At 48.8% G+C, this 25,733-nt stretch overlaps 1 protein-coding gene across 1 annotated transcript in view; it reads left to right on the top strand.

Moving 5' to 3' along the window:
- Positions 1-25,733, top strand: part of ACAN (aggrecan) — a 67,086-nt gene that overhangs the window by 12,034 nt on the left and 29,319 nt on the right. The window contains exons 2-6 of the mRNA XM_053581671.1: positions 17,541-17,617; positions 19,949-20,332; positions 21,270-21,444; positions 23,008-23,135; positions 24,812-25,105. Coding sequence (XP_053437646.1) covers positions 17,548-17,617; positions 19,949-20,332; positions 21,270-21,444; positions 23,008-23,135; positions 24,812-25,105 — 1,051 coding nt within the window. The 5' untranslated portion in view covers positions 17,541-17,547. The remainder of the gene's footprint in view (positions 1-17,540; positions 17,618-19,948; positions 20,333-21,269; positions 21,445-23,007; positions 23,136-24,811; positions 25,106-25,733) is intronic.

Raw genomic sequence — 25,733 nt, 5'->3', positions numbered from 1 at the left:
ATCTGTCAGTGCTTTAATGCTAACCGGAGACTAGGCAAGTTAAATAAGAAGGATGCAAATGTCTTCACATGATCGGACCAGAACTCCCTGTGCACACATACCGCATGCTGAAGCAGCAGAAAGCTCTATGAAGTAGGTCTAACTATCCCAATTTTATAGATGATGAAACTTAGGCATAGCTGGTTAGTAGTAGGGCCAGGATGTGAACTCATGACCCGTCCAGTTCCAAAGTTCATGACTGCCTGGCTGTTCCATGTGCTATGCTCAGAGAGAAGGTGAATTTCTCAGTCTTGACCCTGACCTCTAACATGAGAGAAAGAAGCAAAGAGCCTGTCACCTTATCTGGGACCCATCAGTCACCAATGTGTATGTTAAGACCTGTTTACTCCTGCTCACCATGCAGAGTTCATGTGAATTCCTTTGGCTTAGGGTCAAGGCCACCTTCAGGAGACAGAGGCCAGAAAGACTTTGGGCCCGGAATCTATTGAACACAGGGACAGAGAAAGTTCTGTTTCCCAGAGTATTCTCAAGAGTTTTAACACATAGAGAGCTTACTTTCCCCCCACTGAGATGCTTCTTAACCCCTACACCCCCACCTGGCTGCCACCTGGGCCACTGGGGAATCCATTGGTTTTGACACACAAACTCCAGTTCTCCTGATGGCCTGCCAGGTCTGGAGATTATTTTCTCCTGTGATTGCCTTGAATGGAGTTTTTTAAAAGGATATGAAATTTCACTTTATTTAGAAACATTTTTCCTTAAAAAAAATAAAGGACAGTGTAGTTAATTTAGGAAATACAAATGCTCAAGATGAAAAAAAAACTACTATAAACTTACTATCCAAAGGGAACCAGAATTAAATTTCTGCCTGCTTTCTAGTCTTTTATTCATGAATAGATATACAGAAAAATAGAATGGAATTGTCTTCCCTTACATATTATTTTTCAGTTTGCTTTTTATTTTATTTATTTATTTATTTATCTAATTGCTTATTGTATAGCATGATCACATTTCCAAGTCAGTAAACAGTTTTCTATACTTAAACTTTCTATATTCTGGGCTATCTACTTTATACACTAGGGGGATAGAAAAGGAGAAAGATGAGTTTTCCCTGTTCTCAAGGAGCTCAGTCTAGGTAGGAAAGAGACATGTCTGCAATTAAAACTACTTGTCGGTATGATGCCCCAGCATTGCAGCTGATAGTGCAAACGTGGCTGAATTTTTCCATCAGGGAAAATCAGCACAGCTGCTGCCATAAAGTTTCAAATCGGTTTGAGGCTTTAACTCCAGTGCAGTGCTGTGTCATTGAGAGAGAGAACACTTCAGTGAGAAATTCTGCAGGTGCTGCTCCTGACGGGTATGTGTCCCCAGGGAGCCAGAGACAAGAAACCCCAATTTGCTATTCTCAGAGTTGGCCTCAGCATGGTGTAGCAATCCTGAGACACCAGGCATGTGTCTGGGGTCTGATGATATGTATTTCTCATACAACACGGCCCTTGGAACAAGCCAACAAATTCATTTGCTGCCCAGGGAAAGAAACAATAGTCCAACTTCCACAATGGGAGAAGGATGACTGGGTTGGACTATTGGGAAATAGTGAGGGGGGTCTCCAACGTGGTGCCTTCCTAAGAGATTTTCAAGGGAAGTTTTGATCAGACCTGGTTTCTGCCTTGTATGAGGTTTTAGAGCCTAATCCCGTGAAGATACAGTTCCTCCATTGGAGTATGTGAAGCATCCTATGATGTTGAAGGCAATGTGGTACCTGGGAGGACCCCGTGAATCTGAAGGCTTCCTTGCTTCTATAAAGCACTACAGAAAAAAGAAACGCGTTCAATTGGAATAGCACATGAAGATGTTTGGATAGGGCGTTGGGTAGGGCTAATGATTCCTCCCTGGAAAGGAAATACAGTGGTCAGATTCACAAAGACAGAAAGTAGAATGGTGGTTGCCAGGAACTAGGGGAAGAGAGAGATGGGTGCTTATAGTTAAATGGATGCAGAGTTTCAGTTTTGCAAGGTAGAAAGTATTCCGGAGGTGGATGGTGATGATAGTTGCACAATAATGGGAATACTTAATGCCACTAAATTATATACTTCAAATGGTTAAGATGCAAAGTGTGTTATGTTTATTTTACCACAGTTTAGGAGAGAGAAAAGAATCCATTTTTTTTAAGTAAGGAAAGGTGGCTTTCTTGTAAGGACAGTGTCATTGGAGAAACACTAACTAGAAAAAAGCAAAAGGCGGCAGGCAGCTTGAGTCCCTGGAAGGCACTGTCATGAAAGCAGCTGCTCTGGTGTCCTGTGGGGAAGCTATTAGGCAGTACAGTCCTGACAGCCTCGCAGGGGACAGTCGCACAGCAGAAGAGGCTGGCAGAGAACTGGGACATCATGCTGGAGACAGCCGGAAAGGGAAGAAGCCCAGGGGGAGGCAACCCCGTATCAATGTTTGCAGCCCTTTGCTGACTGTCCTGTTGGGAGTCAGAGGGGGTCTGTGAGGGGCTCAGAGAGCAAGTCTGCCTCTTCTGTGCTTTGGAGCCTTTTCCCACAGCCGGAGGTGCCCCTCTGCAGCTGAGCCCACTCCGCGGGAGGAGCCCTTCTGCGGGCACGCACGCAACAAATGTCTGGGAATTGAATCTGTGATTAAAATAAAGCTGCAGACAGATTGTCAAAGGCCTTTTTTTTTTTTTTTTTTGTAGAGACAGAGTCTCACTTTATGGCCCTCTGTAGAGTGCTGTGGCCTCACACAGTTCACAGCAACCTCCAACTCCTGGGCTTAAGCGATTCTCTTGCCTCAGCCTCCAGAGCAGCTGGGACTACAGGCGCCCGCCACAACGCCCGGCTATTTTTTGGTTGCAGTTTGGCCGGGGCTGGGTTTGAACCCGCCACCCTCGGTATATGGGGCCGGCGCCCTACCGACTGAGCCACAGGCGCCGCCCTCAAAGGCCTTTTGATGACTAGAGCAAACTTCCAGGAGATGGGGGATACCATCTTCAGTACACAACACCAATCCTTGCACATACGTGGGAAGCTAGGAAGGGGTTAAGAACACAGTTTTTGGAGGTAGACCAATCTGAGTTTGAATTCTGGCTCCACCACTGACCTGGCTGTGGGATTTGAGATAAGTTTACTTACCTGCTCTAAGCCTCTGTCTCCGCAACCAAGTTCTAAAATAGGGCTGATAACAGTGTGCCCCTCCCAGAACTGTGTTCTGTTGTGAGCATTGGATGTGATGATGGGTGCGCTCCAAGTGCCGCAGGCCGCCACGCCAGGCATGGAAGTGAGCCCTGATACGTGGCTGTTTTTAGAGGACGGTAGCTGCTTGTGGGTGAGAGAAGACCCGCCGCTTCCCCCTGGTGGACACAGTCTCCTTGCAGAGGCAGACAAATGCCACAGGCAGCTTGTGCTCCTGCTGTGATGTGGGGGGTGAACTTGGTCTTGATGGGAGCATCATGAGGGACTTCATAGAGTAAAAGCCAGCCAGCAAAGAGAGTGGGGACTGCAGTTTCCTCATGACACATAGGGACCCTGGGACCCTCCCCGCATTGCCTAGAGAATGAAGCCAAACTCTCTACCCTAGTCATGGAGCTTCTTCACAATCTGGCTCGGTTTTGTCTCTAACTTGATCCTCCACCACTTGGACCTGCTCCTCTCTCCATGCCTTCGTGTGTGCAGCCCCTTCCTCCTGAATGCCTTTTCCTTTTCCCCACCTTGACACATCCATCTTCTACCTACTCCTCAAGGCTCAGCTCAAATGCTGCCTCTTCTTCAAAGCACCCTGACATCTGCCAACAGGGAGGTGCAGATTCTGCGTCCTCAGCTCCTGTAGCCCTCCCTCTTTGCCTCTCATCAAGAGTCTCTCCTTAAATTGTAGGACTTATTCACACGTCTCATCCCCTGTCCCATGCAGTAAGCCACACACAGAGTCACAGGTGGTCCATCTGTAGCTCTCCCTCCCACTTACTACAGGGCCTATCACCTGGTGGGTGTTTGACAAAGTAAAGGAGAGACAAGAAAGCCAAGACATGCCCAGAACTTTGGGCCAGAAAGAATGCACTGCCCAAAGGAGAAGGCAGTGTCTTTGAAAGAGGACCATGGGATGAAAAGGTCTTGTGCCCTGTCCACTCAGTAAACACTGAACCATCCTGGGCAGGACGTGATGATCTGAAGGAGCAAGAAAGATGTCCTTTGGGGAGGTCCAGGACCACCTTCTGGTTCAGTGACTTGCTAGAAGGACTCACAGAACTAATGCCATTGTACTCACGTGGTTTATTAGAATAAAGGACACAGATCAAAATCAGCAAAGGGAGGAAGCACACAGGGCAGGGACTAGGAAAGGCCAGGCATGAGCTTTCGGTTCTCCTCTCCCAGAGAAGCTGTGTGGCCAATACTCACTTCTCCCAGCAAACATATGTGTGACATGCACAGAGTGTCACTAACCGAAGAAGCTGACCCTCAGCATTCAGAGTTTTTATTGGCTGTTGGTCATGTAGACATGGCTGACCTTAGTCTCCAGCTCCTCCGGGGGTCAAGTTGATACCTTCTGGCCCAAGGCCCCGCACCATACATCACAGTGTTAGCATAAACTATCCAGCATGGCCCCAGGCCTCCAGATAGACAAAGACACTAATTAGGTAGGACATTCCAAGGCTTAGAAGCTACCTCCCAGCAGCCAAGGGCAGGGGCCCAAGCCTTTTTGGGAGGGAGGTTAATTTGTTACTGCACAGAAGGAGTGCTCTGTATACACCCTGAAATGAGACACGCGATTCCATGAGTGTGGGCAACATTTCCTGAGAACTGTGCCCACAGCTCCCATCAGCTCTCAAAGAAAAACACGATCCAAAAGGAGCTGACTAGATGTTTTCTGTGACATCCTTCCCAGAATCTGGAAGCAAGGGATGCAAATTAGGGTCAAAAGAATGAGGTTTAACTCCAAATAATCCATCTCCTTTCTTACCCTTGACTGGATTCCAGGTCTAAACTCCAAGAACCTGCGCATTCCCCAGAAGTTTAAAGGATGAGGATGGGTGCTCTTTGCTTTCTTGTAGTCATGCAGCCGACTCTCACTTTGCCCAGGAATTCAGCTGTAACCCCTCACCTGTTATGGCCCTTTCTGGCAAGCAGGCATTTCCATCAGGGCCCTCAGCTTCCAGGAACCTTTACTGGAGATCACTTTGTAAACCTGGGCTCAATTTCCACCCAGGAGGCTACAGAGGAGTCCCACTGGGTCCCCCAGCCTCTTCCCTGAGAGGAAGGATCTCTCTGTCCTGCCAGGTTAGCAGTCAGTGCCAAGTAGAGGAAACTCAGCTCTTGGTCCCAGATCCCTGCCCAAGAAAGGTGGTTGTGCCCGATGGAAAGTTTGGGCTGAAGGACTCTGCTTTCCAAAACCCCGGTCTGATATTTACACAAAGTCTGAAATTAATGCAGAGGAAACTTCCAAGTGCCTGGGCTGGAGTGAAGTCTGAGAGCAGGAAGGGCAGGTCTCTAGTGCGGGGTATTTTTCTATAGAGAGAACAGGGCAAAGCTGAATATCCCCAGGTGAGTGAATCAGGGGTCATTAATCACACCCAGTGCTTCTCCACTTGATAGTGGTTTTCCTAGGAATCTGCAATAGACATGGGGGCGGGGAAGGGAGTAACGGGAAAGGCTGATGGTGTTGTGCCAAATTTGTCCTTCAAGTGCCCACCCTTCTCCAGGCGTACACTTTGGGGTCATCCATGGATGCAGCCACCCCATCCACAGGATGCACTAACCATGACCACCCTTTGTCCTAGGCCTAGACTCAGCCTCACTTCCAGCCCCTTGGAAATGGAGCCTGCATAAGATTGACAACCCAGCTGGAAGTTCTGTTTTGCCCCTGGATACTCCGTGGTTACTCACTACTCCCTGGTTGGTGGTCCCAGGACCAAGCTTCCCTATCCCTGGTCCTCTGTTAGTAGAAGAGGACTGGCAATGGATACTTTCATGGGCCGTGGGTGCCCCAGGCTACCCCTGACAGCACCGCTCAGAGTTACCCTCCATCTTAGGGCTTCTAATGCACTCCAGGGCAGAGAAGACAGGAATGCTTTGAGATCAAGTGGCACCTCAAAGGTGCAATTGGTTGTAAGATTAATGCCCCTTCGTTTCCTAGCTTAATCCAGATGGGATATTGCCTATTCTTTAAGAACCTTTCATTCATTCATTTTTTGAGTGCCTACTATATGCCAAGCACTGTACTAGGCACTGTAAATACAGCAGTGAGCAAAACAGACAAAAGTCCCTCAGGAATGTATATTCAAGTGGGGAAACATGATAAACAAACAGAAAAGGACAACAGCTTCAAATAATGAAAATGTTATAAATAAACTATAGCAAGGTAACATGATGGGGAGGGAATGGGGTGGTCAAGGAAGGGACATTTAAACAGCCTGGAATAATGAAAAATGGCCAGCTAGGGAAAGATCCAGAAGCGTGTACCAGGAAGAAGGAAAAGCAGGGGCAAAAGCTCTTGGGAGTAAACAAGTTTGTGTGTACAAGGCATGACTAGAATGTGGCTGAAGCCGAGGGTCTGAGATGCGGTCTGAGCAGCAGGGGTTCAGACCATGTGGGACCTGGAGGCCCCAGGAAGGAGCCGAATTTTGCTCCAAGAACATTCACCCTCTTCTGCCATGAAGTACATAGGCCAAGCTCCTATTTGCATTAGCTGTCCCTTTTGACCTCAGCTCAGCAACCAGCTCATTGAAGATCCCCATGTGATACAAGCTCCCTTCCCTTCATCCCCTCCCACCACCCCATCCAACAGGATCATACTGCCCTGGGGACACAGGCACTTCTGTTGGGTGATTTGGAGGGAACAAGAGGAAGTTCAGAGCAAATGGCCATAAGCGTTTGTCATCATTGCCCACCTCTCTTCCTAACTGGGAATCAGCAATTTCCAGAAGCCTCACTGATGGAAATTCTGGCCGGAGATGCCAAGAAACTTTCCCAAGTGCACCAGATAGCATGTTGTGAGTCAAAGATGTGAATTCAGGCTGTGTTCTTAAGGCGCCTGTTTTCTAGCATATCATGTTGTCTCTCAGGAAATAGTCTGGGTTCAAAGTGAACCCCAAGGGGAAGATGAAGAACACTATATCCCCTGTCACAGCAGACCCAAGTCAAAGACATATTACTAGCGGGGACACGTCAGTGGGTAAAAGGAGTCAAGGCACAGAGGCCAGACAGGGAGAAGCTGATGCCATCTTTGAGATAATTTCTGCTGCTTGTCCTAAGCCATAGCCTACTCCTTCTGGGTCCCCACTATGCCAACCCCACCCCCACCCACAGATAGCCAGGTCCTTCACCCAAAGCTCATGTAGGACTTCAGCAAACCAAGGCCATCTCTGTTTCTATTGTTTGGCCAGAGCCCTCCTGACTCCTGGTCAGGACAATAAGGCTGACCACAGACTGGCACTGGCAGAAACAGCTCCTCGGACTGATTTCTGAAGCTGAAGTTTCAAAAAGACTTTGAAACTATTCTCTCCTTGCCCCTCTGTGACTGTCAGCACAGGGAGCAATAGGAGTTGGCCAGTTCTTCAGCTGCCAGAGGTTCCCCCCCACCAACTCTCATGGCAGGGTGGGACGTTACAAAGGGTCAGAGGCTCAGCCCAAGAGAGGTCTGTGCTGACTACCTGAGTTGGCAGATATTCTTGAACAAATGATGTTCGTGCTTTTGTAGGTACTGGCTGAGACACAGCCCATTTATTCAAGAATGGCTTGATTAGAGCTCTTTCAAAAATCCACCCTGGAAAAATATGGAAGTTAGTAAGGACTGTCTGCAGCCCTGCCACACAGCAGCGGCTTTGCATAGTGACCATCCTTTTTGGAGCTCTCAGATGATTTGCCTGAAGGATGCTGGGGAAGAACCACTATGTCCACTGGGGAGCCAGCCTTGGAATAAACCTCTGGGAACACAAAGAAAGCCAGGTTCAGAGCCCTTAGAGGAACAGGGAGGGGCACTCCCTGTTGATAGAAGGCCCAAGAGCAGGTAGGACTCCTGCTTGGGAGCCCACCTTCTCTAGGCTGCAGCTTCTTTTTTTTAATTTATTATTTATTTATTTATTTATTTTAAGATAGAGTCTCACTCTGTTGTCCAGGCTAGAGTCCCATGGTGTCAGCCTAGCTCACAGTAATCTCAAACTTCTGGGCTCAAGTGATCCTCCTGCCTCGGCCTCCTGAGTAGCTGGAACAAAGGGTAATTAGCTGCCACAACACCCAGCTAATTTTTCTATTTTTAGTAGAGATGGGGGTCTCGCTCTTGCTCAAGCTGGTCTCACATTCCTAAACTCAACCAATCCACCTGCCTCAGCCTCCCAAAGGGCTGGGATTACAGGCTTGAGCCACCGCGCCCAGCCTCAGGCTGCAGTTTTGCTCTCTTATGAACTAAACATGGATGCATTTTCCCTTCTCCCAACCCCTAAAACCTTCTGGATCTGAAATTTCACGAGAACATTTCCTATCTCCACCTTGATTTAAATATGTTGGTTCACTGAATAGTGGGATAAATGAGTAAAACTAGTGAATGCAGGGGGGCTGGAAATGTTTAGAAATCATGGGATTTATAGGCATAAGACATGGATTCCAGACCAAACTTGGCCACTTGCTATCTGTGTGACTGGGCAAGTTAACCTCTCTGAGCAGTCGTCTTACTATCTATAAAGTGGGAATAGCAATACCTATCTCTGCAAGGTTGTCTTGAGGATGAGAAATGGCATGTGTACCAAATATGGCTATGAGCATAGTTTCTGACTTACAGTGGGTCCTTCATAAAGGTGGTCCTTAGATTGTTAATGAGATCATGGCATAAGTTGATTCTGGCTTTAAGATGCCCACTGTTACTTGAGGGAGAAAGAGAATGGATGCCTTCAACAACCACAGAGAAGCTCTGAGAGCTCTGTGGCAAGCTTTGTGTCACGGGAGACTGAAGTGGCAGCATTAGGCTCTTACCTTACAGGTCACAGGATGTGTGTATTTGAACCCACAATCTTCCCCCTGTCTTGGGGTGAATGCAAGAATGAGGATAACCAAAGTCGGGGGTTCCATTATTTGCTGACATTGTAGATCAAATGAGCCTAATTTAAATTGGACGTAGGTACAGATTGTGTGTGAATATCACTCTTATCAAGTTGGCACATATTGGTTGAGTGGCTACCATGTGCAGAAATTGAGCCAAGTGCCTGCAGTAGGTGCTCTGTGCACATAGACTGGATTAAATGCAGTGATGATTATATACACGATGGTCCCTTGACAGAGGACCCAGCCAGACCAGGTCTGAGAAAGGAGGCAACATTCACTGAGGGCCACACAGCATCTCTCATTTAAATCCCTATGCCCTGTGCCAAGCAATAGATCCTATCTTATCAGCACTTTAGAGGCAAGGATGTTGAATAATTAGGCCAAGGTCATATGCTGACATGTAAGTGTCAGAGCTGCAATTTTGCAAGGTCTTTGTGACTGCAAACCATGATCTTTCCACTACATAGCCTTGCTCCTAACCTGGCCATCCCCTCCCACCCCCTTAGCCCCACAGCCCCACAAATGTTTGGCCTAGTAATTTCAGACAATGGTGAGAAAGAAGCCACAAGCCAGGATGTGTTCCTTAACAAATTGGTCACAAGAAGAAATGACAAAGGACAAGGGAGAAAGTTCCAGGCCAGGATACCTGAGGAGAGTTTCCAGGAGGCAGCATTTGTGCTAGGCCTCAAAGAAGGGCAGGATTAGGTCAGAGCTGGGGCTGGGGAGAAGGTGTTCGAGAAGGACAGAATTGTGTGAGCAAAAGAAGTGGGTAAGGGCAGGGCCAGACTCGACCCTGGGGCTCACATAGGGCCTTGTGCCTGAGGCTGCATCAGCGGAGGGTCTCACATAGCAAGGTAACAAGTGCTACCTACAGGTATGACACTGTCTGGTCAGGTGTCATTTTTTGCTGTTTTCTTTTCTCCCAGCTCTACCACCTGAGCCTTGCTGCTCCCCATGGAGTTCCCCTCACTCCTCTTAAATGTGAGCACAGCCCCCACAACCCCGCAGCTTCCACTCTACCTTCCCTACCCCCAGCTCCTTCCCCAGCACATTAAGGGTATGGGGCATCTTTTGGAATGGGCCAAACTTTCCAAGAAAATGGGCTCAGCAGGCAAGCCAAAACCCTCACCTGCCACTCTGGGAAGCCGAGGGGAACAGATTGCTTGAGCTCAGGAGTTAGAGACCAGCCTGAGCAAGAGCAAGACCCCATCTCTAAAAAACAGCCAGGTGTTATGGCGAGCACCTGTAGCCCCAGATACTCAGGAGGCTGAGGTAAGAGGATCGCTTGAACCCAAGATTTTGAGGTTGCTGTGAGCTATGATGACATCACAGCACTCTACCGTAGGCAAGTGCCTCAGAAAAACAAAAAACAAACAAACAAATCCTTGCCCTGGCTGTTGGAGCAGAACAACAAGGGATGGGCTGCTCCCAGCCACAAGGGAGGCAGGAGGAGTGAGATGCAACTCATTCCATCCCCAGAAGTGAGAAGGATTGGACTCTTCTGCACCACATGGAGCCAGCATTTAGCAGGTTTTCCCAACCTGTCTCCACTTCAGAGATGGCAAATCGGAGGCTCGCTGTCATGCAGCCAGTTTAGTCAGGCTCAAGGTTAGGACCCAGAGCCCACTTACTTGTGTCCACAATCTCTGGGTATAGATTTGTCTCCGCCCATGAGGTATAAGCAACTCCAAGGGGAAATCTTCCTTCCTCTTCCCTGGGCCCCTCCACCTCAGTGCAGAGCTGCTCACTGCCAGTTCTAGACTAGACTGTGGCCTTGAGGGTTTATCTACAGCACTTTCCACCCCACTGCCAACTGCCTTTTCTAGAAGACCCACTTAATTTCCCAGAAAGCAGGAAAACACTTGTGGAATTTTATTTAAGATGTTTCAGCGATGATAGAGCAAGCAATAAATTTGGTATAAGGAAATCAAAGATACGAGGGGAGGGAGAAGAAGAAGAGGAGGAAATACAAAAAGTATTTAACATCCACAAAAAAGGAACTTCACAGTTTCACCACGGCTAAGGCTTGCTTTATGATCCCAATTTACAGATGGTAAAACTATAAACTGAGGCCTTATGTGAGTTCCCCAGGGAGTAAGGACAGAGCTAGGACTGGAAGCAGCTTCCTGGCTCCCCCTTTTTTTACTCTGTCCCACTGTCTGTTTAGAATATGCAAACCCCTAGCAGCTACAGTCGGAGTCACTCTGGCCAGATGTGCCCTTAGTGTGGGGTCACCCAGTTTCAAGTGCATATGGTACCATTTTTATGTATGGCTATCAGGATGATCTTGTCCATGAACAAGTGACAAGAGAAGAGGCTTGCTGGGAGATTAGGATGTAGATAAGTGACATGGTTGTGGCTAGTGGCTGGGGAAATGAGTGACAGTGGTTCTCTCAAATCCCTCCACCAGGATTTAAGTCAAGGACGCAGAGCCAATAGGTCACTGGCAAATCTTACTGGTCTACCAGTCTGCCAAATTCCAACAAAGGTATCAAACACCATTTTTTGTTGTTCCTAGTACTGTGTGAGTTAACACAAAGGGATTTTTTTTAAGGCTTGATTTTCAACATGAAGTAGATCACAGTCTGCAGGTGAGGTACACTTTAGCAGACATAAAATAGGAGAAAAATGAAGTGTTGGAGGGCATGTGGAAGCAGGAAGAATTGGGGGAGCAGCACCACGGGGCAAGGCCTGATGGGGCTCCTGGAGGAAGCAGGTACCCAGAGCACTGTGCTGGGCTGGGAGATTGAAATGGAGAGGAACGTGGCCCAGCCCTGCCTGAGGGCCGGAAAACTGGCCTTGGCTTACGGGCCAGCCCAGGGCCACATGCAGTACACTCAATGAACAGAGAAGGAGGTTTCATTTGAGGGACAAAGAAGAACGCCCTTTATCCTTCCCTTGGCCTTTCTCTTTATTTAGTGTTGAAGTCATATGTCACTTAACAACAGGGATACATTCAGAGAAATGCGTCCTTAGGCAATTTTGTTTTTGTGTGAACATCATAGAATGGACACAGACCTATATGGTATAGCCCACTGCACACCTATGCTGTATGGTTTAATCTGTTGCTCCCAGGCTACAGCCCTGTACAGCATGTTACTGTAAGCAACAGAAACACAATGGTATTGTGTCTCTAAACATATCTAAACACAAAAAAGGTATGGTAAAAATATGGTACAAAAGATAAAAAAACAGTTCCCACAGGACTGGAAGTTTCTATGGTGAGTCATTGAGTGAGAGGTGAGTGAGGTCTGGGCTATTACTGTGTACCACTGTAAACTTTATAACACTATACACTTAGGCTACACCACATTTACAAAACAATTCAGTAATTGCACTATGACATTATGACAGCTATAATAATGTCACCAGGTGCTAGGAATTTTTCAGCTCCGTAAGAATCTTCTGGGACCATCCTGGTAAATACAGTCCTTCATTGACTGAAACGTCACTATAGAGCACATCACAGCAGTTACTTCTAGTAGTGGTGCTGGTAAATCCACTCAAAAGGAAAAAAAAAAGTTCTCACTTCATTTACAGTGTTTGCTGATTTCTGTGGTGTGAATACAACCGTCATGACACATTTCAAGATACCAGTGTGATGTTACTGAACAGAGAATTGGAAAGAGATGCTTAAAATTGGCTCTTGCCGGGCGGTGCCCGTAGCTCAGTGGGTAGGGCACTGGCCACATATACCCAGGCTGGTGGGTCCAAACCTGGCCCGGACCAGATAAACAACAATAACAACTGCAACCAAAAAATAGCCAGGTGTTGTGGCAGGTGCCTGTAGTCCCAGCTACTTGGGAGGCTGAGGAAGAGAATCTCTTAAGCCCGAGAGTTTGAGGTTGCTGTGAGCTGTGACACCACGGCACTCCACTGAGGGTGACATAATGAGACTCTGTCTCAAAAAAAAAAAAAATTGGCTCTTGCCAACAGGTGCTGGTGGCTCCTTAGAATCCTGGGAAGGGAAGACCCTGATTGTTACTGTGAGCTACACAAGGACTGTGAACTTTCTCACAATCCATGGTGTACTGAAATGCTATCATTAATCAATACAGTCATGCACATGCCAAGCAAGCAATGTTTCTCTAGCTGAGATTTAGGAATAATCTGCCCCATTGGGCTATGCACCACGAAGGTACTCCACACCTGTGAGCCTCCGTTTCCACCCCTTCTCCCTCTGAGACCTAAGATTGAAGGAGATGACTTCTGAGATATATAGGCCCCCATTTATTTTTTCATTCACCCAACAGACATTTCCTGATTGCCCTCACTCTGTGCCAGGCATGACACTTGGTGCCAGGGAGACAGTGGGAAACCAGACGGATAGTCACTACCTTTGCAGCTTGCTAACACTGGCATTACCGGGTCCAGGCCCCTGGCACTAGGTTCCGGTTTAGGCTCCACCTCCAACCTGCCATGTGGCCTTGAATGAGTCACTTAACCTCCTCGGGCCTCAGTTTCTTCAACTGGAAATGAAAAAGTTGTACTTAAGATTCACTAAGGTCTATCCCAGATCTGACCATCTATGGCTCCCAGGAGAAAAGAGAGGTCCAGAAGCCACATGAGGATGGGTTGGTTGAAGGGACCAAGAACATCTCCATGTAAGAGGAGCAGGCAGGAGAGCAGATTGGACCCCTGAAGATCCATCATGAGGTCCCTGAAAGAGGAGTGGACAAGGTTTGCAGGCCCCTGATGATGGTACTGACGGATGGAAATTATAATGGAGGTGGACCATTTGACCCCATCTTGGAAGATCTTGAGGATAATTAGAGCTATTCATCCATGGAATGGGCCACCTTGGCAAGGGATGAGCACCTGCCATTCAGTCAAAGCTGAAAACCACCTGCCTTGGCTCTGTAGATAGGATCCCTGGCAGGAAGGCCATGACTGTAAAGCACCATGATCATCGGTTCTGAAGGAACAAAAATAGTCACTTATCTCATTATGTTGTATGGAAAAGGCAAATCAGATACAAAATGGTTATAATTATAAAGAATGCAAGTAGATGCCTAAGAAAAATGACTGGAAGGGAAACTGTCAAAACACTAACAATGTTTAGATCAGGATTGTGAGAGATTGGGGATTTCTTCATTTTCCCGTTTTCGAAATGTTTGCTAGTGTAGTGATGTTGTCTTTCAAACAAAAGACATTTTATGCTCTATGGAAAGTCTTCTAGTCCAACCCTCATGCTGAGACAGGAAGACTCTCTACAACCACTCTCTTCCAATCCCCAAATTCCAAGAGGCTCACTCAGGTTGAATCTCCAGGGAGGTGGGAGGAAAGTCGCATTGATGGATGCCTGCTGAGTGCCAGACCCTGTGCTGGGTGCAGAGTGGCGGCACAGTGCCAGGCCTGGAGGAGGGACCAGTCTGTCCCATTATCTCACTCAGTCTTTGAAACAGCCATGGAGTGGGCCCTGTGTTATCAAGCAGTAGGTGGCCCCAGGTCTCAGGGTCTCCACAGTACATATTGCTGGAAGAGGAAAGCAGGGTGAACAGTGAGATGCCTGTTCAATGCCATAATTTCATGAATCAAAGCCCTGGTGAGGTAGACATCCATGGGATGGATTCTCGTTGACAAGGAGATGAAGGGTATTCCTGTCTCCAACTATGGGGCACGTGTGTGCACACATACACACACACTCTCACACAGCCTGGGCTCAGGTTAAAAGCACTAGCAGGCTTCCTTTCTCCAATCAAATCTTCTAATAATTCTTTCTGTGAGAGTAATTCCTACATGACCAGCCCAACACCCATGGCTCTCCCCCCGGCCTCCACCCAGCACCCACTTCCTGCTCCCCAAACTCCTCATTGCAGGATCCCCCACCCCCTTCCTCTAACCCGCTATATGCTGTGCGCTCCTCTTGTCACCTTCTGATTTTGCTTCCCAGGGAGAAAGGCCTCCCTGTTGACAGGGCTGCCCTGGGACTTGGGCTGGCAAAGCCAGTCTGCTCACATAAAGGACTCAGTGAGTCCTGGAGACACTTGGAACCCAGACAGAATGGAATTTCTCTCTATTTTCTTTACAGCTGAGAAAACACACACAAACACAAGAGCATATTTATTGCAATATTTCTATCCCAAAGTTTGTCTTTAAAAAAAGAAGAAGAAATAAAATTAGTTTATCTGCCCACTCCACCCCCATCCCCACCCCCAACACCCCCTTTCATGCCTTCTCGTTTCCTGGTCTAAGCCAGGGAGAAAAACAGCGCAGTCCAAGCCCCACAGAGAGCTCCTGCATCCCCGGACAATGTCCGGCTTGTTCGGAGAGGGAGGGAAGAAACACAACTCCGAAAACATACACAGAACTTCCCAATGAAGGGTGTTCTGAGGGAAGAACAGGCGGGCCTTGTGTCTGAACACGAATCCCCGAGGCTCTGGGAAGAGAGGAGCCCACAAGTCTAGGCCCCCTCCCCAGCCTGGAGAGGACACCTTCCTCCACCCTCCAGGGAACTGTTTCCCAGCTGTGACTGGTCACACTGGGCCTGAATGAGAGCTTCACAGCTAAGCAGCCCTCACAGTACCAGAGGCTACTGCCCAAAGCCTTTTTTTTTTTTTTTTTAATTAGAAAAGTCCCTAAGGAAAAGTAGGGGCTACTTCTCAGAACTTTGGGATTTTCCAGACTTCCTCCAATGGGAGGGAATGCACCTTATTCATTCCTCTCTGTATCCCCGGCAGCACCCACACAGACAGCCCTTTCATTTCTTGGGTAACCAATGTATGTAGCATAGGTGAAGGACAGGTAGTAGAAAAATGTCATGCTCAAACAACAGGGTCACCCAGAGTCCTGGGTGCTCTGGGATGGGAACATCAGTGCCCCTCCTGGGCCTAGGAGCTCTGGGGGTTCTGCCCCCTTTTATCCCAGAATCCACCCAGCCCCAGCCAATGGTGACTAAGCTAACAGCGACACCTGCTGGGCTGTCAGATTCCGCCAGAACTGAGCTCTGGGAATGCCAGAGGTGTCACCTCAGCCTCTCAGTCCTCCATCCACTCCAAGGCTCCCTCCCGCTGTGATGCAAACACTTCCAAAACCAAACATGGATTCTCATGAACTAGGGAAGAGGGCGGGGTAGGTGCTGATGCAGGCCCATCCAGCAGAACAACTCAGGGAACATCACTGGACACCTGTTGTGGAGTGCAATTCACAGGAGGTGTCTGTAATGTGACACACTCTAGGCCAGTCGTACTGTCTTCACTGCACCTCAGAAACTTCTGGGGAGGTCTGGGCTGAAGCCCTGGTGATTTCAATTGCAGTTGAGGGTGCGAGCCACTGCTCTGGTTCATCTCTTTTTGATCCAGCTGGGTCTTCTGGGGTCTACCAGTGCTGGTGTCAGGGTCCCAGCTGTGCAGGGCATGTCCTTTACATTGTGGGTGTCACAGACCTGTGCAGGTATCATGCCTGCTTTCTAGCAGATGACAATAAGGCAGGCTTGTCTTTCTAATTCACACGAAGGCATTCTTTGGGCCAGGAAAAGGGCTACGGTGATTCTAGGCCCTCATTTCTCTCCTAAATGATTAATCTGTTCATTTCCCAGCCTCTTCTAGAGCTCCCTTGGTGGGAGACATCTTTTTCTTGATTTGAACCAGGCCCCTGACCTGTGCATGAAACCCTGGGCATAGACCATTCTAAATCACACAAGATCCCTGGATTTGAAGTTAGTGGCAGGTCCAGAATTAATTAATGAGGTTAGATAACTTGTCACTTCTCTGGGCCTAAAGGATTGTATTAGTCAGGGTCCTCGAGAGAAACAGAGCAGTGGGATACACACACACACATATAAGAAAGAGACAAAGATGTTTCTTATAAGGAGTTGGCTCACATGATTGTGGAGGGTGGCAGGGTGAGCTGATAACTTGATGGTGCAGTGCTACTCCAAGTTCAAAGGATAAGAGGCCCAGGAAAACCAGTGAGGTCATTTCAGTTCAAAGACCCATCCAGTCTCAAGACTTCTAGAGCTGACATTTCAGCAAATCCAGATGGAAAAGAAAGTAATGTCCTATCTTGGACAGCCATTAGGCAGGAAAGATTCTCTCTCAGGGAAAGGTTAGTCTTTTTTTCTATCCAGACCTTCTGCTGATTGGATGAGACCCACCCACTTTAGGGAGGACACCCAGTTTTAATCAGTCTACCAATTTGGATATTAATCTTCTCCAGGAACATCCTCACAGACACACACAGAACAATGTTCAACCAAATGTCTGGGTACCCAGTGGCTCAATCAAGTTGACACAGGATGAACCATCACAGGAATTTATCAGGATGAGCCTTCACTGGCTGAAAGATAGAAGGTTTATCAACCTGACCCCTGGAGTTAAACCAAGAAATCTGTGGAGGTTTTTTGAGGAAAGGATTCTTGGCAAAAATATGTGACAAACCACCTGCAACATCCTTGTCTGTGATTTCACCTGCTCAGGCATGGAGTTATTGCCTTGTGCCCTGTGTCACATGACCCTCCTTGACCTCACCAATACCTTCACCATCAAAATAATGCCTCTGCCTCCCCTCTTGCAGGTGAACTATGACCACTTTACTCTTCGTTTTTGTGACTCTGAGGGTCATCACTGCAGCCATCTCAATAGAAGTTTCAGGTGAGGACATTTCCATGTATGTCTCATTTATTCTATAGGCCTGAGTACTGGCTTCTGAGTACTGAGTATGCTGGGTACTGAACCTGATATTGCTAATCCCAGAGATATAATTTCCACTTTCCTGGCTTTTTCCTGGCCCTTCCTCTCCCCTCGTGATGAGAGAGCATCCTCATGTGTATGCACGTCCAGGAACCTCACTCAGATAACGCTGTTTCTGGCTGCCCTTGAGCCCAGACAGCTGGCAGGGAGGGAAGGTACCTTCCTTCTGAGTACCCTTCTCCCCATGGATGTCACCTAGGACTGCTGCACCCTGCACTGAGGGTAGGGACAGGACATAGATGACCCAAAAGAGAAAAGGCTGCCAAGGGAAGATTGGCAGGATCATCAAAGAAGAGGCGATAGTCAGAAAAACAGAGAGAAGCCCCAGGGAAACAGATGGACCTCTCTTTGCCTTTCTTGGCAAACCATCCTCAGGAAGCCCCAGCCTGGTGTCTTGCATGTGGTGGAGATGGAGTATATTTCTGCTAATCAAGCCCCGAACCAAATGAACAAGCCTTCCACTGACCCCAGCATGGGCTCACCCCCAAATGGAATATATCTCCCTTAGACATGAAGGCCCCTGTTCTGGGCTGTTCTTTAGAGGCCCCCTCTCTGGTCTTCCTCCAGCCTCAACCCCACCCCCCCACAAAGAAAGAAGAGTGTAGGGCCGATGGGACCCGTCCACCCGGACCTGTGCTCCCCCTTTAGAGCACACTCTGGGTACCCAGGATGCCCAGTGCTCTCTGTCCAAATGGGCCAAGCCACGTCCAGGGCCTACAAGGTCCACCCTCCTACTGCAGGACCATACTGCTGGTGGAAAGCACCCCTAGGACCAAGGGAAGGGTAAGGAGTGGCTGTTTGTATGGGACATGAGGGGTAAGATAGACACAGCATAGGCATGGGACCCTCTTACGATACAGAGTGAGTTGGGGGAAAGAAGGGGTCCCACTCCCCATCCTCCCACTTAGCCACCAACTCCTAAGGCAAAACTTTAAAGAATCTAAGAATTGTAAATTTAAATCTAGTTTTTCAGGTCACACCTTTCAAAAGATCACACAGGAAGATATTTACCAATCTGTTGGCCTAATTTACAACATTTGCATATGTAGACATACGGTATATGGGCCTTTGTTTGTACTGATGCTCAGGGCCCCACAGAGATCCAGCCCCTGACTGTACCCGGGGGTGGTTTGCCACAGGGAAACCAGTGCACTAGGGTTGGCTGAGGGCTTTAAAAACCGCGGAGCTGGGCACCACAGTTAACTTTCAGCTCTCCCCTGAGAACCACCACTGGTGAAACAAGCTGAGTCTGAGGGTATGAGGGCCAAGCGTTCAGACAGAGATGTCTGTGGAAGTGGGGGTGCTGCCCAGGACACCAGAAGGCTAGGACTGCACTCCAAACATTCCTGGCTCCCCTTCCTTTGCCCCGTTATGTATCTATCACCCACAAATATCTGAAACATTTTTATTTCAACCTGTAGGCTCTCCTGAAAGAAGGAGTTTCATAAATTTATGACTCACCATGAAAGGTGCTATTTTTTTGGAAAGCTCTTTCCTTCCCATTCCCAGCAGATCTCTTACTTCTAACAGGATTTGTAAACACACCTACCCATCAACGCTGTCCTTGATTTTGATGGAGTCTAGTCTGCACCATCCCCTTCCCCCTCCCCATCTAACTCTTTGCAGACTGAAATGTCAGATCTTCTCTTATGCTCCTCCACCTGAGCCCCCTGACTCCTAAACAGCAGAAGAAAGTGACTTGTCCCCCCACAAGGTGAGACTAGCACTCAAAACAGACCTCACCTACTGGGACATATCTAGGAAGTTTTATGTCTTGGCTTTAAGGTTGTGTAGATTATACTCCATAATAATTTTCTTATATCCCCCAAATAATTTTTTCCCCAAATCGTTGAGTAAAGCTGTCACTCCAAGAAGATGAGTCCTACTCATCCCAGGGTTTGGCATCCCCTGGGGTACTCCAGTTTAAGAAACAGAGAGGCAGTCTTGACTCTGCCATTTCCCCTGCCCTCCTCTGGAACTCTTTTCTGTCTTCATAGTTTCTGTCTTATGGGGTAGAGGCCAGGGATCTTGAGGAACACTGCTCAGGAAAGGGCGTGGCTAGGCTTCCTGGGAGTTTCCATACGACTCAGGAGTGCCCCCATCCTGGACACAGACGCTTGTGCTGGGTTTTGTTCCTTAGAAGAGTGCGTTTCCAGCTGGGCTGGTGGGGAGACTGGGTGGTGCTCTGTGGGCACTAACAGTTCTGTCTTGCACACTCATCTTTCCACACAGACCATGACAACTCACTGAGTGTGAGCATCCCCCAGCCATCCCCACTGAAGGTCCCCATGGGGACCTCCCTCACCATCCCCTGCTATTTCATCGACCCCATGCACCCTGTGACCACTGCACCCTCCACTGCCCCCCTCGCCCCAAGAATCAAGTGGAGCCGCATTTCCAAGGAGAAGGAGGTGGTTCTGCTGGTGGCCACCGAAGGGCGTGTGCGGGTCAACAACGCCTACCAAGACAAGGTCTCCTTGCCCAACTACCCGGCCATCCCCAGTGACGCCACCTTGGAAATCCAGAACCTGCGCTCCAACGACTCTGGGATCTATCGCTGTGAGGTGATACATGGCATTGAGGACAGTGAGGCCACCCTGGAAGTCATGGTGAAAGGTGAGAGCCCCCCACAAGGATGCTGCCTCACCCACAGAGAGATCCAGAATGTTCTCCCCTGCATGGGTCCAGCAGGCTGGCTTTTCGAACCAGTCTCTCCATGGACCAGTTTGCACCTCAGTCAAGATACTTAACTCCAGGTGTTTGTTCTGTGACCTTGAGCTGGTAGTATGATTCTTTCTGGACTTTGAGAGGGGGAGGAGGTGAAATACTTCCTGGTTTCAGTCACAGGTAAATGAAAGTGCTTCACACCAATCCTATGAGTTGTGGGTTTTGTGACCATACCCATTTTACAGACAGGCAAACTGAAACTTAAGTGTTTTGCCTAAATTCACCCTGGATATGAGTCAAAGCAGTCTCCTGATGCTTCATCCAGGTGTCTTTTCCTTCCATCCCTCAACCTCAGTTTCAGAAGCCAAAGGGCTAAAGACTCCCTGTTACCCTTTCTCTCACCCAAGGAGAATGGCTGGGTCCTTGGTTAGCCTCAAGACTTTGGTCAGCACCAGACTTTTGTACAGTGGGAAGCTCTGTCAAAGATGGTCCACCCTGGGTGCTCCTTAAATAGGTCTCCCACTAGGATGGCTCTGGCCTGAGGATGCAGGAGCCTCTGAGTACTTACTTCCCCAAAGCAGTATGGGGTCTTGGAGAAAAATTTATAAGGAGGCAGATTTTATTTTAATTCAAAGAACTTTCTGATTATCATCAGAATTGTCATAAGTATTCAAAAAGGAATGCCTTGTGAGGTAGTGAGTTCCCTGTTACTGGGTGTTTCAGCAAAGTCAAAAGGACCACATGCAAATGTGGAGAGGGCATCGACACATTGGCCTGGACCAGAGAGTTCCTAAGGCCCCTTTGACCTACAGCAGTAGCTTCTTCTAGGGCCTCAATGATCAGAGATTGAAACTGACCCGCCCATTTGTGGCCACGTGTCTTGCAGGTATTGTGTTCCATTACAGAGCCATATCCACACGCTACACCCTCGACTTCGACAGGGCACAGCGGGCTTGCCTGCAGAACAGTGCCATCATTGCCACACCCGAGCAGCTGCAGGCTGCCTATGAGGACGGCTTCCATCAGTGCGATGCCGGCTGGCTGGCTGACCAGACTGTCAGGTGAGCCCCCAACCTGCCAGCAGAGGGGGTCACCAAGTAGGAGGCCTAGGTCAGAGGCGACAGGGGAGTGGGGCAGGTGAAGGGGAGGCGTGTTGACCAGCACTGAATTGGTGCCCATATAAGTGACATTATGGCCAACCTAGGTTGGGGCCAGGGTCATGCCTTGGCCAACACGGATGTTCAGTGACCCACCTGTGACTGCTGGCACCCAGGCCCTACACATCATTATTTTTCTTACCCATTTTTTTCCTTGCCACAATTGTTTCACTTACTGATCTTCTCTTTTTTATAATCTTGGTGTTTTCTATGTTTTTGTAAACCACCTTACACATCCTTTTTGTTTGTAATAAGGCAAATTGAGTGTCTTGGTCCATGTTTTCCTGAGTGCAGCTGCCACGGAATAGGTTGCAGTGCAGTCCAGATAGAGCCCTGCCCTCAAGGATCCCGGTACACTGTGAATGAGCCTGCAGTCCCAGGTGGTTCATAGCTCTAACAGTAAAGGCCAGAACACAAAGCCTCAGAAAGAAAACGAAGGAAAGTGTCATTGCAATCATGGAGCAGGCAAAGGGATCCCAAAACCCCCAAACCATTAACAATTTAAAAAAAGAAAAAGATGGGCGGCGCCTGTGGCTTAGTCGGTAAGGCGCCGGCCCCATATACCGAGGGTGGTGGGTTCAAACCCAGCCCCGGCTGAACTGCAACCAAAAAAAAAAAAAAAAATAGCCGGGCATTGTGGCAGGCGCCTGTAGTCCCAGCTACTCTGAAGGCTGAGGCAGGAGAATCGCTTAAGCCCAGGAGTTGGAGGTTGCTGTGAGCTGTGTGAGGCCACGGCACTCTACTGAGGGCCATAAAGTAAGACTCTGTCTCTACAAAAAAAAAAAAAAGAAAAGAAAAAGATGAGACAACAGTCTAGCATAGTGCAAAAGTCCATACCTTGGCCTCAGAAAGAACTAGATTCAAATACCAGCTCTAGAACTTGAAAGCTGTGTAACCTTGAACAAAAAGTTTAACATCTCTGAGCCCCAGTTTCTGCCGGTATGAAATAGATTCACTGTCACACCTGCCTCTTTAAGTTGATTTGAGACCCAAATGACAACGCAGGAACTAACAAACTATGACCCACAGGCCAAGTCCAACTCAGTCTTTGTTACTATAAATAAAGTTTTATTGGAACACAGCTATGCCCATGTTTAAATATTGTCTGTGGTTGCTTCATGTTACAGTGTTAATTGTGTGGTTGCCATAGAGACCCTGTGGCCTTCAAAACCTAAAACATTTATTTATCTGGCCTTTTATAGAAAAACTTAAAGCTCACAGGTCCCCAATTATGCCCTTATGGCCCCTGATAGAATGTGTTTGGTACCATTAAATATTTAGTAGAGGGGCTGCCTTAAATCAGTGATGACGTGAAAACAGATGGACAGTCCACATATTCAGAGCAGACATGGTCAAATGCAACACTAAGACCCAGTTTCTGCCTATGAGGGAAGAGGATTCAAGGGCACAGGCCATGGGCTCCCCTCTGCCCCAGACAGTCGTGCCTCTACTTTGGGCTCCTGGCAGGTACCCCATCCACATTCCCCGGGAAGGCTGCTACGGAGACAAGGATGAATTTCCTGGTGTGAGGACCTACGGCGTCCGAGACACCAACGAGACCTATGACGTGTACTGCTTCGCTGAGGAGATGGAGGGTAAGGCTGCCCCACCCACCAGGAGGCACCCTGCTCCCACCCCAAGGGCCCCCTTCCCCTCCATGTCACCCCGTTGACACTCGGGATCACACAGGCCTCCTCTGGGCTGGGTGCTGGCTTAGGGCCTGACACACTTGATCCTCCTCTGTCATTAAGGCAGGAAGGCAGGGGCTTACAGATCTGGATCCTCACTCTCCACTTTGGAGAGGGTCTCAGTGGCCCCAACATCTGCAAACTGCCTAGTGTCACCACTGAGCTCAAGTACATGTGTCCCAGGAAGTCTTTGACCTGGGACTGACCCTCCCAGACAGGACCCTCACTGCTCAGGACAACTAATCCCCGCCCTAAGGTCCATTGCCCCATTCTTATCTCACTCACAGAAACGTAGTTTCCAGGGCAGCTGGCAGTCCAGCCCCTCACCCCCAGCATAGGAATCTGGACCTTTTCTCTGTTTTGTAAAGCACACTAATTTTGATCGCTGGGTTACCCCGCCATGGGGATGACACCCTTTTCCCATCTGCACCAGTTACCCCTTTAGACATTTCAGATTGTGCCCCCTCTAGATCCCTCCACCACAACCCCCCAGCTACAAGCGCAAGCTCTCAGCTCCTTTAGACTGGGAAGAAGAGCTGACACCCTGGCCCATCCTGGGCACAGGTGACACCAGAGCCCTCTTCCTCTTTCTCACCCCAGGGGCCAAACCTCTCTATTCAGTAACAAGTATTTGTGTTCCCACATTGGGCTAACCAAAGACAAATAGAACAGCCAGTCAGAGCCACCACCAACCAGGACAGAACTCCCTCCCAAGCAGATGCTCAACACCCCCACCCCCGCCCCAGCACAACCTTGTTAGATTTTTAGAAATATTTCTTTTAAAGCTCACAAATCCCAAATTATACCCTTAGGACCTGGAGACCCCAGTTTGGGAACCACTGTTCTGTGAGGTCAAAGTCTGATGCCTGCTTTTCCCATGAGAATATGGATACTTTTTTTTTTTTTTTTTTAAAGATTTGCCTTTAGTGAGCAATGCTTAACTGGTGGGAAAGACATTCTAGTGGTGGGAAGTCAGCACAGCAGACTTTGGGGTGCAGAAAGGGACTTTCTTTTTGAGATAGAGCCTCGAGCTGTCACCCTGGGTAGAGTGCCATGGTGTCATAGCTCATAGCAACCTCCAACTCTTGGGCTCAAGCGATTCTCTTGCCTCAGTTTTTCTATTTTTACTAGACACAGGGGTCTCGCTTTTTGCTGAGGCTGGTCTCAAACCCGTGAGCTCAAGCAATCCACCCACCTCAGCCTCCCAGAGTGCTAGGATTACAGGCATGAGCCACTGTGCCTGGCAGAAAGCGGCGTTTGAGCACGAGAGTTTGCCTCCCAGATTTTGTTTGCTCTACCTTTTGTCCAACTTCTTTATCACCCTGGCTGCTTCTTTCTCAGTCCCTCTGTTTTAGGAAATGTATGTGATCCTGCCCAAAAGCCCCGAAAAGGATGGAAAATGGGAAATAAAGGGCAAGATCTGAGATACAGACATGTGAGACCAGGGCTTTGGGAAGTGATAGCCCAAACGGAGCTGGAGAACTCTCAAGATCTCACAGAAAGAGACCCTCCTGGATCTCTCTGGGGATGCTGGGAAAGGGAGGCACAGGGAGACCCTCACTCTGCCTCTGTGTCCTTCACAGGTGAGGTCTTTTATTCAACGTCTCCGGAGAAGTTCACCTTCCAGGAAGCAGCCAATGAGTGCCGGCGGCTGGGCGCCCGGCTGGCCACCACAGGCCAGCTCTACCTGGCCTGGCAGAGCGGCATGGACGTGTGCAGCGCCGGCTGGCTGGCTGACCGCAGCGTGCGCTATCCCATCTCCAAGGCCCGGCCCAACTGCGGGGGCAACCTCCTGGGTGTGAGGACCGTCTACCTGCACGCCAACCAGACAGGCTACCCTGACCCCTCATCCCGATATGACGCCATCTGCTACACAGGTAGGGCCTGGGCTGGAGGCAAGAAGGGCGGTTGCACCACTGAAATGGGGGCCAGAGGAAGAGAAGATCTTAGAAAGGGAGGGTTGGCTTTTTCCCCTTCAAGAAGCCACTGGGGGGCGGCGCCTGTGGCTCAAGGAGTAGGGTGCCGGTCCCATATGCCGGAGGTGGTGGGTTCAAACCCAGCCCCGGCCAAAAACCACAAAAAAAAAAAAAGAAGCCACTGGGTACAAGAGGGCCCCATTTAAGCATCCTGCCCTCACCCCTGTTCTCACTGGGTCTTGGGAACAGCTGAAGGGACACACTAAGGGCTGCAGATTGTTTGGTCTTGTGTCAGCTCAGCACGGAAGAGGGTGAAAAGCACAAATTTTAGTCTGTTTCCTCAGCTCTGCCACCTAATATTGTGCGACACTGGGAGAGTGAAGACACTGAGGTGGGGTGATGACAGGACTGCCTGCCTGAGGGTGCCAGGGGCTGGCGGGAGCCCCACAGGAGGGCGCTCTCACCGGCCCTTTGAAATCGGGCTCCCTTAAAAGGAGTGTCAAAGAACTATTGAAAATAGCAGGGGAAAGCTTGACAGGGACTTTATTTTGAAAAATTGGACTAAAATCTTTAAATACATTTTTTTTTT

The sequence above is a fragment of the Nycticebus coucang genome, chromosome 2 (assembly GCF_027406575.1).
Source record: "Nycticebus coucang isolate mNycCou1 chromosome 2, mNycCou1.pri, whole genome shotgun sequence".
Lineage (NCBI taxonomy): Eukaryota > Metazoa > Chordata > Mammalia > Primates > Lorisidae > Nycticebus > Nycticebus coucang.
Note: the sequence above shows the minus strand (reverse complement) of the source record. Positions and strands in the feature narration are given on the sequence as shown.